The following is an 18,465-nucleotide window of genomic DNA, read 5'->3' on the forward strand; positions in this document are numbered from 1 at the left end:
GCCAGTCTAGAAAAAAGAAGGATTAGGGGGCATATGGTAGCAATGTTCCAGTATCTGAGGGGCTGCCAAAAAGAAGAGGGGGTCAATTTATTTTCCAAAGCACCAGAGAGCAGGACAAGAAACAATGGGTGGAAACTGATGAAGGAGAGAAGCAACCTGGAATTAAGGAGAAACTTCCTAACAGTGAGGACAATTAACCAATTAACTTGCCTTCAGAAGTTGTGGGATGTTTTATCACTGGAGATTTTTAAGAAGAGGTTGGACAGCTGTTTGTCTGGAACGGTATAGGGCCGGGATGGTGAACCTGAGCCATATTTGTGGACACGTGAGCATTGCCCTAGCTCAGCTCCAACGTGCAGGCGTGCGCTGGCCAGCTTATTTTCGGGCTTTCCGGTCCCACCAGAAGTTGGGAAACAGGATATCTTCGAGACCACCTGATGCCACCACCGACCTCCCACCAACCGGTGCGCTCCCACAGAGAGGGCCTCCTCAGGGTGCCATCGGCCAAGCAATGTAGACTGGTGGCCCCCAGGGGGAGGGCCTTTTCTGTGGGGGCACCTGTCCTCTGGAATCAGCTGCCCCCAGAGATACGAAGAATCCAAGACCTCGGTGCCTTCCGCCATGCCCTAAAGACCTTTCTTTTTCAGAAAGCCAGGTTGGCTTAACACATTTTTAAATGTTTTTAATAGGTTTGTTATTGTTTTTTAACTATGGGGCCAAACGCATATATATCTTTTTAACTGTATTTTAATGTTTGTATTTATGTTTTTACTTTGGCTGTGCACCGCCCTGAGTCCTTCGAGAGAAGGGCGGTATATAAACCTGATAATAGATAAATAAATAAATTTTCGGCCTCCGGAGGGCCTCTGGGGGATAGGGGAGGCCATTTTCGCCCTCCCCAGGCTCCTAGAAAGGCTCTGGAGCCTGGGGAGGGTAAAAAAATGGGCCTACCAGACCCACCAGTAACCCTTTTGCCATCGCGTGCCAAAAGTGTGGGGAGCGCGGGGGGTCCACACGCACACGTGCGTGTGGGGGGGGAGGCGCAGAAGCATTGAATTATGGATGTGGGCACAAGCACGCGCGCGACCCCCGCTGTTGGCACATGACAGCAAAAAGGTTAGCCATCACTGGTATACGGTCTCCTGCTTAAGCAGTGGGTTGGACTAGAAGATCTCCAAGGTCCCTTCCCTTCTATTCCGGTTGATAGCAATTGGAAAGTCCTGATCCCAACTGTGGTTGGAAGCGGAGGATTACCAAGTTAGGGCAAAATTTCAAACCAAGGAGACATTTTGCTTGTCTGCCAACATCAGAGACCACAAATGAGTCATTGACACCTGCTTGTCTCCACCAACCAAACTCTAAATCTTGAACCTTTGGCGAAATCTGCCAAGCAAGCTTTGCTGTTCATGTTTGACCTGTCAAGCTGGTTGAGCCCATTTCTCCCCAACTGCTTATCCTGCCACTCATTGCATGTAGAAAGGGTTATTATTATTATTATTATTATTTTTTTTTTTTGAGTTCGAGCAGCTCAGCTTCCAGTTTGTCTAGTCACACCCTAGAAGAGCCTCATTCCTTGCCTCTGTGCTCACAAGGAGGCCTTTGAGAACAGAACTGGAGAAACGCCACGGATCTGAATGAATGTCTCAAATCCTTTAATCAGTGAAGTGGGGGCACGTGGTTCCAATAAAGATTACTTGGGCCTGAAAGACAGCTGAGTGACGTGGGGCCAATCACCAGGAGATTGGGAGTTCTAGTCCTGCCTCAGCCATGAAAGCTGAGCTGGGTGGCTTTGGGACAGTCACTAGGAGACGGTGAGTTCTAGTCCTGCCTTAGGCATGAAAGCCAACTGGGTGATTTGGGGCTAATCACCAGGAGATGGTGAGTTCTAGTCCTCCCTTAGCCATGAAATCGGGGCTCGGTGACTTTGGGAAAATTACTAGGTGACAGTGAGTTCTAGTCCTGCCTCAGCCATGAAAGCTGGGCTGGGTGGCTTTGGGACAGTCACTAGGAGACGGTGAGTTCTAGTCTGCCTTAGGCATGAAAGCCAACTGGGTGATTTGGGGCTAATCACCAGGAGATGGTGAGTTCTAGTCCTCCCTTAGCCATGAAATCGGGGCTCGGTGACTTTGGGAAAATTACTAGGTGACAGTGAGTTCTAGTCCTGCCTCAGCCATGAAAGCTGGGCTGGGTGGCTTTGGGACAGTCACTAGGAGACGGTGAGTTCTAGTCTGCCTTAGGCATGAAAGCAGACTGGGTGACTTTGGGCCAATTACCAGGAGATGGTGAGTTCTAGCCCTCCCTTAGCCATGAAATTGGGGCTCGGTGACTTCGGGACAATTACCAGGAGACAGTGAGTTCTAGTTCTGCCTCAGCCATGAAAGCTGGGCTGGGTGACTTTGGGCCAGTCACCAGGAGATGGTGAGTTCTAGTCCTGCCTTAGGCATGAAAAACAGATGGATTACTTTGGACTCTCTCAGCCCAACCCTCCACCCCGTAAGGTTGTTGTTGTGGGGAAACTAGGAGGAAGGTGTGTTGGATATGTTTACCGCCTTGAGTTATTTGTTAAAATAATAAGGGAGGGATAAAAACAACAAATAAATATGATGCTACTTAAAAAGTTCCTTGTTTCTTGCTCAAGGTGTCTGAGAAACAGGTCTGTGTAAAACATTTCATTCTGAACCATTCCAAGCTTTGAGGAACGTCCTGCTTTTAAATATTTTGGAACTGGTTCGACTTTTGCTAACGCTTGGAGGCTTCTCAAATTCTCTAGACTATGAGAATAGTCTTTTGTCCAATACAGGGGTCTCCAATCTTGGCGACTTTAAGCCCGGTGGACTTCAACTCCCAGAATTCCTCAGCCAACTTTACACCGGGTGGACTTCAACTCCCAGAATTCCTCAGCCGACTTTACGCCAGGTGGACTTCAACTCCCAGAATTCCTCAGCTGACTTTACGCCGGGTGGGCTTCAACTCCCAGAATTCCTCAGCCAACTTTACGCCTGGTGGACTTTAACTCCCAGAATTCTGAGAGTTGAAGTCTTCCAGGCTTAAAGTTGCCAAGGTTGGAGACCCCTGCTCCAATGGACATTTTCTGACGTTTCCAGCGCAAACAGGTTCAAAGTGGAATGTTTCTCACGCTTAACACAGAAGCAAAGAAATAAATAAAAAAAAAAAATCCAAGCAGGGATGAATAGAAGTAGAGAAATTACACACATACACACACACAAAAACCTATGGTAGCAATTAAGTTCTGATCTGCACTACCTTTGCTTTCTGATTACTCAGCAGCGAAAGTACAATTGAAACCACACAAAGATAATAACAGTCCTCGGCAGCTTCATCACCGCAGGGCTGGCCGCAACTAGTCACTTTTTTTTTCAGTGCCGCTGTCCCTTCAAGCGGTCACTAAACGAGTTGTCGTAAATTGAGGACAACCCAAAGAGAAGACAAATCCCTGCAGGGTTTTTTGGGGGGGGGGGCGCGGAAGGGGGGGGCAATGTTTCTGAAAGTGCTTTATCCTGGCCTTTTTCCTAGGGCTGCAAGAGAGGGACTGGCCCAAAGTCATCCGGTTTTGGTCTCAGGCCTGAGGGAAGGTTAAAATGCCGCATCTCCCGGTTTCTAGTCTGGTGGCTTTAACCACTAGGCCAAACTCGTTCTCAACAAGGATGTATTGAAATGTTTGCCGAAAGGGAAACATACCGTACATTCTCGGGACGGGTAGAAAAAATATATCTCTTCAAAAAACTTTAAATTGTACGAGTTGTGGGGGGGAGGTTGTACAGGCAGTCCTCGATTTATGACTATTCATCCCAAAATGTCTGTTGTTTAATTTAATTTAAACTAATTAATTAAATTTATATGCCGCCCCCTCTCCGAAGACTCAGGGTGGCTCACAACACATTTAAAAAATCATTATAAAAAGACATTGAAAAATTAAAAACATTAAAAACCCATTCACACCATTCATGGCCGAATCTCGCCAGATCACAAGAGTGAGATCAACGGCCCCAGGCCTGCCGGAAAAGCCAGGTCTTTTCAGAAGGCCAATAGGGTGGGGATGGTCCGGACCTCAGGAGGTAACTGGTTCCAGAGAGCTGGGGCAGCCACAGAGAAGGCTCTTCCCCGCAGGCCCGCCAGCCGGCATTGTTTAGCTGACAGGACCCGGAGGAGACCAACTCTGTGGGAGTTCAATTAACAACGGCAGCGGTTCACTTAACAGTGGCAGGAAAAGTCCTTAAAGTGGAGCAAAACCCACTTAACAAATGGTTTGCTCCCCCTTCAAACAGTACGTAAAGTTGGTAAGTTAATTAACACTGGTGGTTAAATGAATCTTGGCTTCCCCATCGACTTTGCTTGTCGGAAGGTCGCAAACGGGGATCACGTGACACCCCCCCCCCGGACACTGCAACCGTCATAAATATGAGTCAGTGGCCAACCATCTGAATTTTGATCAGGTGACTATAGGGGATCAACAATTTCGATCACGTGCTGCAGCAGTCGTGTGAAAAACGGTCACAAAGTCGCTTTTTCAAGTACCGTATCTTCAAATAGTCACTAAATGAACTGTTGTAAGACAAGGACTATCTGTAACCATAAATACAACAAATTTTGAAAAAAAAAAAAAAGGTATTTGCAGCCCAGGATCAGTCTACCAGATTCTCTACCGTGTTTCCCCAAAAATAAGTCCTCCCCTGATAATAAGCCCGGTCGGGCTTTTGAGTGCATGTGCTAAAATAAGCCCTCTCCGAAAATAAGCCCTCCCTGAAAATATTTAAACGCATGCAGAGCCGGTCCCCGCCATTTCCTCTGGTTAGGGTTAGGGAGACAGAGCTGGAAATCAGGTAAGACGGCAAGAGGAGCCCCGTCTTCCTCCACGCGCCCCAAAATAATAAGACCTCCCCGAAAATAAGGCCAAGCTTTAATTTTGGGGTTCAAACAAATATAAGTCAGGGTCATATTTTCGGGGAAACACAGTATATTGTAATTAACTACAATATATTGTCAGGGAACCATGAAAAACACAGTAACAGTGAACTCGATGGTGAATCACAAATAGATCTGGCAGATGATACTATAAATCGATTAGTGGAAAAAAAGATATCAGTTCTAATCTGTTAAAGAGAGCCACCAGCCAGTAATCCCTTTAGGTTCGAAGGAACAGAAGCGGCACAAGATTTTCCTACCCAAAAAAAAATGTGTAAATGAGCCGAGAGGACCATGAAGAAAATATACAGCAACGGTTTGTTAAAATACGAGTTTCGTCCGGGAAAGTAAGAAACTTTGAGGAAAAAAAAACAAAAAACAAAATGAGACTGCCCCAGCTTTGATTCTCGAGTAAAAGATGGAGGTCGCAAAGGTGCTTTTTTTCCCCCAAAGGCAAGTGGATTTTGTTTTTCCGTGAAGACGTTTCGCTTCTCGTCTAAGAAGCTTCTTCCGTTCTAAAAGACAGAAAAGCACTTTGGGGACAATCATGATCTGAATCAGGGGTCTCCAACCTTAGCAACTTTAAGACTTGTGGACTTCAACTCCCAGAATTCCTCAGCCAGCTTTGGTTCATATTTATGACCGTTGCTGTGTCTCCAAGGTCATGTGATCCCCTTTTGCGACCTCCCGACAAGCAAAGCCAATGGGGAAGCCGGATTCACTTAACAACCGGGTTACTAACCTGTCAACTGAAGTGATTCACTTAACACCTGTGGCAAAGATAGGACATCAAATTGGGCAAAACCCACTTCACAAATGTCTCACTTGTCAACTGAAATTTTGGGCTCCATTGTGGTCGTAAGCCGAGGACTACACGATCATGGGGATGCTGCAACGGTTGTTAAGAGTGAAAAATGGTCGTAAGTCACTTTTCTCAGTGCTCTTGTAACTTCAAATGGCAATGAAATGAACGATTGTAACTGTACAATGGATATTTGTGATATTTTTTTGGAACATATGGTGTACTTGCTCCAGTGGTGGGTTCCTCCTGGTTCGGCCGAGCCGGTAGCGGTGACGATATGACATCACCGAACCGGTTCTCCCCCCCCTCGCCCTCCCACCCCTCACGCTATTCTTACCTTTTATTTGGTCCCACCCCCAATCTATTGCTGCCTCCTGAGTCCCAGCTGATGACTAGAGGGGAAAAAACTGTTTAAACTCTTGCCGCGGGGCTTCAAAGGGCCGTCCTACAGCTGATCAGTGTTAAAAGCAAACAAATGAGTTGGGTCGTAAGTGCGAGGACTGGTCATAAGCGCGAGGACCTTCCAGAAATGACTCTGACCAGCTAGCCACGCCCACCTAGTCACATGACCTCCAAGCCACGCCCACAACATAAGCCACACCCACAGAACCGGTAGTAAAAAAAATTTAGAACCCACCCCTGACTTGCTCCCATATTGCCCAGAAGTCTCAACACCTCTGACCCAGCACCTAAATTTTGCGTAGACAACATCTGTCGTCAGGGCTTGTGATACACCGCTCTGAAAGCAAACGACACTATTTGCTGGTAATTTTTGTAAACATTTTATGACATCACAAGGGTGCGAAGCGTGGATAACTTGCCAGGTGCCCTCCTTGTTCTTAACCTTATCATGGGACCCGAAACTCGAAAACACAGTGAGTCACGCAAAGCAAACATCCACACAACACTTTCTGACTTCCTCCTAACCTATTTCGGTATTTTTAAGTTTCGAGCACCACCCGGGGTTCTCTCGCCTTCTGTCAATTAGACACTGCCCCAAGTTTATCAACATGTATAACAACTAATTGCCGGGGGCAAACAAATGAAGCAGGCAAACTTTTTATTAATAGAGAGTGGGTTCTTTTCTCATTTAGAATAGAATAAAAGAGTTGGAAGGGACCTTGGAGGTCTTCTAGTCCAACCCCCTACTTAAGGCAGGAAACCATATACCATTTCAGACAAATGGCTGTCCAATCTCTTCTTTAAAACCTCCCGTGTTGGAGCATTCACAGCTTCTGGAGGCAAGTCGTTCCACTGGTTAATTGTTCTCACTGTCGGGCAATTTCTCCTTAGTTTTAAGTTGCTTCTCTCCTTGGTTAGTTTCCATCTATTATTCCTTGTCTGGCCTTCAGGTGCTTTGGAGAATAGCTTGACTCCCTCTTCTTTGTGGCTGCCCCTGAGATATTGGAATACTGCTATCATGTCTCCCCTAGTCCTTCTTTTCATTAAACTATACCAGGGGTCAGCAACCTGTGGCTCCGGAGCCAAATGCGGCTCTTTGGGCCCTCTGCTGTGGCTCCCTGTCAGGTGATCCCACCACTGGCTGGCCCCGCCCCTCGCCCTCCCCTCCCAGTCACTCCTCGCCTGGCCTTAGAAGGTAAGGGTGACGGCGGGGGATGGAGAAGCGGCCAGGGCAGAGACAGAGAGACCCAGAGAGAGACATAGAGAGATACAGAGAGAGGGAGGGGAGAAAGGATTTTGTGGTTCCCGGTGTTTTTTAACAACTGGTTCTCTGCCCTAATGACCGGCTGGGTAGGCGTGGCTAGAGGGGCCATGTGACTGGTGGAAGTGAGTGACATCGAGTTGGCCACGCCCACCCAGGTTTTGTGGCTCCCGGTGTTTTCTTTTCTGTGGGAAACGGGTCCAAATGGCTCTTTGAGTATTTAAGGTTGCATGACCCCTGAACTAGACATACCCAGTTCCTGCAACCATTCTTCATACATTTTAGCCTCCAGTCCCCTAATCACCTTTCTTGGTCTTCTCTGCACTCTTTCTAGAGCAGGGGTGTCAAACTCTTTGAGGGTTGGATCAGCATTGTCGTTCTCCGCAAGCCGGCAGGGAGCGAGGCGGAAGGGGGGAAGACGGGGCGGATGCCACCTAAAGCACCCTGCTGGCCAAAATGGGGCATGGGGGACCTTGCACAGCCCATCCGCACCTCATTTCTGGCCTCCATGGCCTCCTGCAGCACTTTTCCCAGCTGAAAACAGGCCGCGCAGAGCAGGGATGACATTCACTTACCTTCCTTACCGGTTCGCCAATGTGCGCGCACCGTCGTCTGTGCATGCACAGAGGTTTAAAATCTCACAAAAAGGTGACATCATGACGTCCGTGCGGGTGGGCGGAGCCTTCCCGCAGCTGACGCTATCGGTTCACCCTAGCCGGATATACGTGGCTGGATTTCACCCCTGGCTGTTCTGTCCCCAACCCCACGCACACACACCAACAGACGTTCAGGAGTTAAAGACCAAACCAGCCGGCAAAATCCTTTTCCTTATGATAACGGAACTTGGCAACAACCTAGTGGCTGCCTGCCAAGAGTTTATTATTTACAAAGAGGAGAGATAACTTCTCCCCGCTTCTGGTACATCAAAGGAAAGCAGCTCAATAATTACGGAATTAATCAAGTCCAGAGATACTCCAGCAAAGTCTTAAAGCAAAAGTCCGGCAATGCAGAATGGCGTGGAAGCTTTCAGCTTTTTTCGTCACAAGGTTTGACTGGCCACCACGCTCCCTTTTATATCCTGTGGGGTGTGGTCCAGTGACTCAGCCTAATCTCGGGCACTTTTCTTCTGTTGCGCGCGCTTATCTCTGCGACGTTGGCATGGATCCAGCCAAGACTCATTACCCTCATCACTGTCCATCTGTGGCTGCGTGGACGTGCTTGGCCCCGGCCCTATCTCTTGCCCTTCGGCGGACACCGAAGGCATTGCCAGAGAGGAGGGTCCTGGAGAGGGAGGCCTTGCCAACTCCTCCCCTTCACTCTCGGAGTCCTCTCCTGACGATGACACAGGCTCCGGTAACGGAGCCACAACACTGGCAGAGGCCCCTATGCGGCCCGTGTTTGGGTCACAGAGGCTCTTTGAAAGTTCCAGGCTGGCCCCACGGGCCTGATTTAAGCACCCCATGGGCTGGATCCAGACTGCGGCCCTTAAGTTTGACACCTCTGTTCTAGAGTCTCCACATCTTTTTCACATCGTGGTGACCAAAACTGGATGCAAGATAGTCCAAGTGTGGCCTTACCAAGGCATTATAAAGTGGTATTAAGACTTCCCGTGATCTTGATTCTATCCCTCTGTTTATGCAGCCCAGAACTGTGTTGGCTTTTTTGGCAGCTGCCGCACATGGCTGGCTCATATCTAAATGATTGTCTAGCTCTCCAAGATCCCTCTTACAGTTACTACTATTCTACTCATTACTATTACTACTCATCTCCGTTAAAAAGAAATAATCACATATCAATATGCTGTAAACAGGCAGTCCCCGACTTACAACCGTTCGTTTAGTGCAGGGGTGGGCAACTGTGGTCCTTTCACAACCTGTGGACTTCAACTCCCAGAATTCCTGAGACAGCAAGCTGTCTCAGGAATTCTGGGAGTTGAAGTGCACAGGTTGTAAAAGGGCCACAGTTGTCCACCCCTGGTTTAGTGGCTATTCAGAATTACAATAGCACTGAAAATAGACTTAGGACTGATCCTCGTCCTTACGACCATAAACAGCATCCCCAAGATCACGCGATCCAAATTTGGATGCTTGGCAACTGACATGTATTTGTGACGGTTGCTGCAACTGCCTGGGGTCATGTGATCGCCCTGTGCAACTTTCCCCATTTGCTTCCAACCAGCGAAATCAATGGAGGAAGCCGGATTTGCTTAATGACCGTGCGAGTCACTTAACATCTGCTGGGATTTGCTTCACAACCGTGGCAAAAAGAGGTTGAGAAATTGGGCACGCCTCACTTAACGACTGCTTTACTTAGCAATGGAGATTCCCGGTCTCTATGGTGGATATAAATCAAGGACTAACTGTAATGAACAACAAGGGGACAGGTAGTCCTCGCCTTATGGCCAGAATTGAGCTCAACATTTCTGTTGCTAAGTGAGACAGTTGTTAAGTGAATTTTGCCTCATTGTATGATCTTTCTTGCCACATTTGTTAAGTGAATCACTGCAGTGGTTAAGTTACTGACACGGCTGTGAAGGGAATCCGCCTTCTCCACTGACTTTGCTTGTCAGGAGGTCGCAAAAGGCGTTCATATGACCTCGGGACATTGCAACCGTCATAAATATGAGACAGTTGCCAAGCGATTGAATTTTGATCCCGTGACCCTGGGGATGTTGCACCGGTCGTGTGAAAAAACGGTCCTAAGTCACTTTTTTCAGTGCTGTTGCAACTTGGAATGGTCACTAAATGAACTGTGTTGTGAGGACTACCTGTATATGTGGGATGAATATTTCCTTTTTTTAAAAAAAAAATCAGATCTATTAATTATTGCCAAAGTATCAGGCTCAGGAATTCTGGGAGATGAAGTTCACAGGTCGTAAAGGAGGCAGAGTTGCCCACCCAGGTCTAAACAGGCAATTACATGCTTAATTGTATTTTCATTCTGAATAGAATAGAATAGAATAGAATAGAATAGAATAGAATAGAATAGAATAGAATAGAATAGAATAGAATAGAATAGAATAGAATAGCATAATAAGTAGAATGGAATGGAATAGAATAGAAAAAAAGAAAAGAATAAATAGAATAGAATATAGAATAAAATAAAATATAGAATACAGAATAGAATAGAATGCAGAATAGAGTAGAATAAAACAATAACTTTATTGTCACGTTGAAGGTACACTTATCGGCATACATTTAAATGAAACTTCGTTGCATAGAGCTCTCAAAGGGTCACCACCAACATACCCTACATAAACATGACAAAATAAATAAATACAAAAATTATGCTTATGCCCACATATATTATGTGACACACAGAGAAACAACACAGACTAATTTGAATATATGCATGTATACGGCAAGAAAAATGAATCTTGCGAGTTTATGAGTTTTTATGAAATAATATTGCTTTTTTTCTTCTTCGTACGGATTGGTGGTTAGCTGAACAGATCCTCTTCAATATACCATTTAAAAAGAGCAGCCCTACAAAATACAACTAATAGGAAGCAGGTCACTACAGCTGGTAATCGCAGCTTGGGTCTTTCTGAGCCTGGGTGTATGCTGCCAACTCCGGTGCATTTAGTAAGCTTTGGCTTTAAGGGATACATTAATTAAATTGGATGCATTTGCCCGTCCCCGCCCTGCCCCCGCTCCATTACAGGGCATGAACCAGATTTTGTGTGATTAAACAACCGAGTTCCTATAAGCCTTTGGTTTTGAACGTGCTTCAATGTTCTTCTTTCCATGTACAAACAACAGAGCCTAGAGGCCCCAGATTCACTTAAATCCCGCCTGACTAACTTATCAACTGCAGCGCTTCACTTAACAACGGTGGCAAGGTCGTCAAATGGGGCAAAACTCACTTCACCAATGTCTCGGTTAACAACAGAAATGTTGGTCTCCGTTGTGGTCGTAAGTTGAGGACTTACCTGTATACCGCTCCGTAGCGTTCTACGGGCACTCTCTGAGCAGTTCACAATGTCAGCATACAGGCCGTCCTCGACTTACGACCACAATGGAGCCCAAAATTTCTGTTGTTAAGTGAGACATCTGAGAGACTTTGCCCCATTTTAACCTTGTGGCTGGACCATCTGACTTGTTTTGAGTGCTCTTGCTTCTTTTCCATCCTGTTTCTTTTAACCTCTTCTTTGATTTGTATCCTGCCTTTATCATATTGTCTTTTAGAAATAATTCAAAATGGCCAGCATATCCAACACACTTTCCTTCTCCCATTTCCCCCAGAGCAATCCTGGGAGGTGAGTTGGCCCAACAGAATACCTGGCTCAAGACTACTCAGCTGGCTTTTGTCTAAGGCAGGACTAGAACTCCCTGCCTCCTAGTGACTGGCTGAAGGTCACCCAGCTGGCTTTTATGCCTAAGGCAGGACTAGAACTTCCTGTCTCCTGGTGATTGGCCCAAGGTCACCCAGCTGGCTTTCATGCCTAAGGCAGAACTAGAATTCCCTGTCTCCTGGTGATTGGCTGAAGTTCACCCAGCCAGCTTTCATATTTAATGCAGGACCAGAACTCCCTGTAGCCTGGTGACTGGCCTAAAGTCACCCACTTGGCTTTCATTTCTATGATGGAACTAGATTTCCCTGTCTCCTGGTGATTTGAGTAAAGTCACCCACTTGGCTTTCATTTCTGTGATGGAACTAGATTTCCCTGTCTCCTGGTGATTGGCCCAAGGTTACCCAGCTAGTTTTCATACTTAATGCAGGACTAGAACTCCCCATCGCCTGGTGATGGGCCTAAAAGTCACTCAGCTAGTGTTCATTTCTATGATGGAACTAGATTTCCCTGTCTCCTGGTGATTGGCCCAAAGTCACCCAGCTGACTTTCATGGTTAAGATGCTACTAGAACTCACAGTCTCCCGCTTTCTAGCCTGGTGCCCTCACCGCTTAGGGGCTTCTGGAGAAAGGCCATCCCTGTGCAGTTTTCTACATCTTTGGGCTTGTTTATATTGGTTATAATAAATCCATTGATCTGCAGCAAATGTCAGATCGTTTAGATGATCTTAGACACGTTTATGGCTCAGATTCAGCCTTCCTCACTGCTAACATCGGGGCAATGTCCCTGGCCCACTTCACAGGGCTCTCTGGGTGCTCTTTAAAGCAGGTGAAACAATTGAAACACTAAAAATATATTGATGTGCAAAATATACCTTCCTTGCCCAGCCAAGTGGGAGAAGCCATTGGGACACCTATGGGATCCCCACAGGTGACTGTATAACCCCGAGGCTTCAGCTGAGACAGTTGAGGGAAAACAGCAGCTGCCTTTATAAGGTCGCTCACCACCGACTTTGGGGTGACTCATCCACAACTCCACCTAGGCCTGGGAGCAAGGAAGTGAGACCATGGCCAGGAAGTAGTAGGGAATTGCAACATAAGCCTACAAACCCAGAAAATTTCCGTACTCAGATTTCATTCGGCGGAAGAGCCTGTATTTCACTTCCCCTATAGACTTATCTATAACTTCTTATTTGTTTACCCAGGAGATAAATCTTCACTTACTCATAATTTTAGTCTTCTTGCCAAATTAGTAACAGTAATGAAACAAAAGATCCCTTCGGACGGATTGCTGGTTTCCCTTTGCCAACGTAATGCCTTTTCGACACGTCGGCTAAACTTCGGCATACTGTAGTTCGGCATCAGAGCACATGATGCGATGTTTTTTCGGGCTGTTGTGTTATTAAGGCTTGTCAAACTCGATTTCATTGAGGGCTGCATCAGGGTTGTGTTTGACCTTGGGGGGCTAGGGGGGCCATGGCCAGCTCGATGTCACTTGTGTCGGGGGCATCTGTGATGGCCCGAGTGCTTTGCCAGTAAAAATGGGCTCCCGAGCTCCGTTTTTGCTGGCAGAAGCACCGGCCAGTCTGCTGTTTCCAGGGTGGCTCTGTGGGTCAGATCTAAGCACCCCGTGGGCCGAATCCGGCCCCCGGGCCTCGAGTGTGACACCCCTGCCCTATACCATTTTAGACAAATGGTTGTCCAATCTCTTCTCAGCCAGATGTTTAGACTGGATGTTGACTTTTTCTTCACCTATCAAGTCCTTCCCAAGGACCTAGGATAGGCACATGTTCCTGTTGATTGGTGCTAAGGGTATCGTCTCAGGATATACGTTGTTCCAAATAATATTGCCTTTTGCAATTGACTGATTTTGTTACTTTATTAGTTCGATTTTATTTATTAGTTCAATTTTTATATATGTCGCCCTTCGCCGGAGACTCAGGGCGGTTTACAATGCATTAAGCAATAGCCTTCATACTTTTGTATATACCAAGGCTCAGTGGACTATGCTGATAGTGTTCAAATGGTGCTCCAGTTGTTTTGGGATTGCACTCAAGGCACCTGGTACTGTCATTGTTTCTGCTTGCCATAGTCATTCTATTATTCCCCACCCCCACCCCATTCTACACATCCTTTCTAGTCAAAATTGGGGATTCAAGGAAATTATTGTCCAGGAATACCATTTGGGTTTGGGAAAGGCTGTCCTAAATACCGACATTTTTCTATTGTTACCAGCTAAAGCACCTAATTGTCTTTGGATGATGTAGGACTGGACATAGTCCTCAATTTAGGACCACAATTGAGCCCCAAATTTATATTGCTAAGCGAGACATTTGTTAAGTGAAATCTGCCCCGTCTTACAACCTTTCTTGCCACAGTTGTTAACTGAATCGTTGCAGCTGTTAAGTTAGTAACACGGTTGTTAAGTGAATCTGGCTTCCCCATTGACTTTGCTCGGCAGAAGGTCCCAAAAGCTGATCACATAACTCCAGGAATCTGCAACCGTCATAAATGTGAACCAGATGCCAAGCGTTTGAATTCTGATCATGTGACCATGGGGATGCTGAAATGGTCATAGGTGTGAAAAACTAATTCACATTTTGCACTGCTGTTGTAATTTTGGTTACTAAATGGACTGTGGTAAGTCGAGGAATGAAATAGAAATCTCAGGTTTTAGGCCAGATAAAGACAGATGGGGTGCCAAGAAAATTACCCAGACTTGTCCATGAAGTCATCAGTTCTTCCTCGCATTGTAATTTCTATTCATTACCCCACTGAGACAGAAACCTCTGTCCTATAATCAACTGACCCTAATTTTTAAAGAATGTAAACCACAAGCGGAACGAACCATGACACCCCTTAAAAGATATCCAGAATTAACAATTCCTTCAGTGATTAAAAGCTATCCTAATGTGGTTGCTAATAAAGCAGCTTTTAATTGTTTTTTTTAAAAAAAACTTAATTTAATTTGAAGTCATCAGATCCTGTCATTCGGGTTCCTCTAAAGGAATTCAAAATTATGCATAAATGGCATGAAAACCTGATACTGCTTTGTGGGAAACAAAGGGTTGAAATTGTAGGCACCGTGGAAGAAAAATCCTGAAAACAAGGTTTCAGAGCAAGCCCACATTCAAGATGGCTAACAATAAAAACCATAAACAAGATCTAAAAAACAATAAATATCCATATTAAAACTGTACAAGAAAAGTCCCATCAATTCACAATGATGAATTCACCCCATTCATTATTTTGAAAACATATGGATTTTTTTATTACAATAATTGTTTATTTATTAGACGGGGAGAACATGCAGCCAAATATCTATTACCAGGATTTGTTCCTGTTATTGAAGAATGGTTGAGGATTTGTTTCTCCTCAGAGGAATTGTGCTCAGAGGAGAAATAAAACTCGGGAGTGTGTAAGCAGTAAAAAGGTTTATCCTACTCAATCTCTAGATTGATTGGGAGAAACTGCAGTAATCCAAATTGTCTCTTCCAATAATTGAAATTGTTATATAGAAAAGGGAGGAGAAGGAAGTTTAAAAAGGGGAGCTTTTTCAGTCTTCCTCAACATTTATTCCCTCAATGTTGGATTATCAATTCTCATTTCTGTAACTACTATAATCCACACATCTGGGAAGCAACCCGGTAAACAGGAAATGGCGATGTGAACACACGAACAAAAACACATAAGCACGCACACACTTGCTTGCTCATGCTATTCTTTATAACCATGACTCCTTTAAACAGAAGTACAAATCCGGAAAAGAGAAGGGAGACAAACAAAAAGGCTTGAACAGTAATTCTGCCCAAGACAACACCCCCAAAACCCTTGTAACATCTAAAAAGTACTCTTTAAAGGTGTGACCAGGACCACCCCCCAATTTAACCCGACAAGCAATAAAATGAGCAATAGCTAGCCAAAAAAAAAAAAAAAATCTGGAAAAAGAGGAAGGTGGGGCGGGAAAAAACCGTCCCAAAGGCTTATATATACAGTCATTCTGACCAAAACAACAACAACAAAGAAATCCTCCTGCCTCTGAAAAGCGCTACTTAGCACCAATTTAAACCCCAACCTAAAAATGAGCAGCAAAAACCATCCACATGTTGTTTAGCAGAAGTAATCAGATCCCCCTGAGGGTGGATGGATGGGTGGGTGTAGGATTTATTCCAAGAAGCTCAATTTCTCAGAACTGGGTTTGAGATCTACCCAGTTTGGTGGCACTTCTTCAGCAGGAACCCAGCCAGGACTGCGGTGCTTTGTTTACTTCTATCTAGACCGAGGGATTTATAGCGTCTGTCGCCTGGTTGGTACGTGTCTACTGGGAAGAAAGTCCCCTCTATTTTCTCCTATGCTCAGGTAGGTACTCAGGAGGAGGGCAGGCATCCCAAGCTGGAAGGGGCCACACTTGAGATTTCCAGCCTCCTTTCCCCAGTTGTGTTTTTCCTCCCCCTACTTTGATCTTTTTTTCTTTTTTTTTAACCTTCTTGGTTTTCACCTTTTTGAAACTAGCTCACTTGGAGATGCTGTTTCCTGGTTCCCCCATTTTGGGCTTCCAGGATTTTCACCTCTTTGCCCTGCTGCTTCACAGAAATTTGCCCATTGGATCCTAACCCCAAAATTTTAACCTAAGAACTGTCTACGGTTGACCTCACCCCATTCCTAAGAGGCCTGTAAGGGGTGTGCATAAGCGCCCCAAGCTGCCTACCATCCCTGTCCTAATATTCTCTTTATTTGTATTCATTTTACGTATTCAATTCATGCTTATACTTACATATATTACCTAATAGGTACTTGACAAATAAATAAATAAATGAATGAATGAATAAATAAATCTCTACCATCCCAAAATAAAGTGTCTGGACTTGGCCTCTTACCTGGTTATCCTTTACCTGGCTGGGGATGATGGGAGCTGTAATCCAACCTCCCATTTAGAGACCACCAAAGAGAGGAGGGTGCCCTCCCCAAACAGTCACCCACACAGAGGCAGCCCCCTTTCCTTACCTTGAAATAGCCACCCTCGTAATGCGTATTGGGAGGCCCGAAGATGGCCACCTCCCAGTTGTAGAGGTCCCCCTCGTCCACCAGGCTGACTCGGAAGCCCTCCACGGGCTCCTCCTGAAGCCCTTTCAGCTCCAGCAGCAGGGCCTTCTGCGAGCTGGGCACAGACAGCCGCGCCATGTCACCGGCTTGACGGAGGAGGCGATAAAAGGACGTAGGCCTCGAGCGAAGCCGGGGACTCGCGTGAATGCGCCGGCCGCGAAAGGGGAGGGGGGAACCGGGCGGGAAAGCAGCGCCGGGCCGGGCAGAGGAAAGGAGAAAGAACGGAAGCGCTGCGGACCCGAAAGAGCGCCACGAACAACCGCACCACTGAGAGGCGGCGGCACGACAACAGAGAGCGCGCGCGCGGTGCTCCCTGGGACGCGTAGTTCTTGATGGGAGGGAGGGATGTGGAGGGAAAAAAAAAACAAACCGCCGCCTTTCTCCACCAATGAGAGACGGATTTCCGGAGAGGGCGGTCCGGAGGGCGTGGAGACGACTACATCTCCCAGCAAGACTTGAGAGCAGTGCCTTTCAATGTAGCCTCCCTCCCGCCCGCCCACCCACGTGAGGCCGGACTACAATTCCCGACAGCGAGCGGGGCCAGGGGGCGGAGCACGCACGCGCCCTCGTGAGAAAGTTGGCTCGGCTGGGGAATTGCCCATCCGAAGTTGTTTATTTAGATTTTTTCCCCCCCCTCCCAGCACCGGACGGTAAACACGTGTCCCCGCGTGTGCAATAAGTGTATCACGGGGATGCGTTGTGTCATACAGAGAGACCTATTGGCAACGCTCACCCAACCCGCCTGAGAACAGCTGAACTCTTTTATTTATATGAGTTTTTTTGCACCACAAAAGGTTGAGCAAAGTTACAATTTAAGGGGAAAAAAAATGCAATAATTCCCTTTTTTCACCGGCCCTGTGAAGCTTGCTGTGCATCATCACACCTTGTGTCTGCGTTGATGCATTTCACCGGGAAGATTGGCTGACTTGACCACATTTTCCTAATCCGGGTTGCTTATTCAGGCATAGTTTAGGTCAGGGGTCTCTAACCTTCAACACTCAAAAGAGCCATTTGAAGTCTTTTATGATCATCTCTCAATACTTTTTAAGGGTTTGTCTTTTTTTCCGTGTGTAATCAATGACTAATCCTCTGGCAAAGGCTTTCATTGTATCCCAACGGTTTTGTATCCATGTTTCTTTCTTATTCTCCTTGGAAAAAAAAGTCCAATTCTCGTTTCATTTTCTGTGTAAAATCTTTCTCTTTTAATATGCATTGTAAGCCGCCCTGAATATATGGAGAAGGGCAGCATATAAATCAAATATATATATATATATATTTGATTTATATGCTGCCCTTCTCCATATATATATAGATCAATTTTCTTACTTCTTCGTAGGGTTTATGTGTGTTTTTCTTCTAGCCAGGTTTTCCCTACGTAGCCAAGGTTTTTTTGTAGCTCCAGCTCAGTACAATCTCATCTACTCGGTTCTGGGCTTTTTTCTTTTCTAACGAGCTAGAAATGGATCTATTTAGGTCTCCCACCTAGCAGTGAGAGCTTGCTAGGTGTTAGAAAAGAAAAAAGCCCAGAACCGAGTAGATGAGATTCTACTGAGCTGGAGCTACAAAAAAACCTTGGCTACGTAGGGAAAACCTGGCTAGAAGAAAAACATATAGATAGATAGATAGATAGATAGATAGATAGATAGATAGATATAGATATATAGAGATAGAGATAGAGATAGA

At 45.9% G+C, this 18,465-nt stretch overlaps 1 protein-coding gene across 1 annotated transcript in view; it reads right to left on the reverse strand.

The window, feature by feature from the left end:
• The window catches only part of CDC34 (cell division cycle 34, ubiqiutin conjugating enzyme), a 35,107-nt gene extending 18,095 nt beyond the window's left edge, over positions 1-17,012 (reverse strand). The window contains exon 1 of the mRNA XM_070944442.1: positions 16,684-17,012. Coding sequence (XP_070800543.1) covers positions 16,684-16,860 — 177 coding nt within the window. The 5' untranslated portion in view covers positions 16,861-17,012. The remainder of the gene's footprint in view (positions 1-16,683) is intronic.
• Between the last annotated feature and the right edge of the window lie 1,453 nt (positions 17,013-18,465).

This window comes from Pituophis catenifer, unplaced genomic scaffold (assembly GCF_029215685.1).
Source record: "Pituophis catenifer annectens isolate HBS135680 unplaced genomic scaffold, rPitCat1.0.hap2 SCAF_1, whole genome shotgun sequence".
Taxonomy (NCBI): domain Eukaryota; kingdom Metazoa; phylum Chordata; class Lepidosauria; order Squamata; family Colubridae; genus Pituophis; species Pituophis catenifer.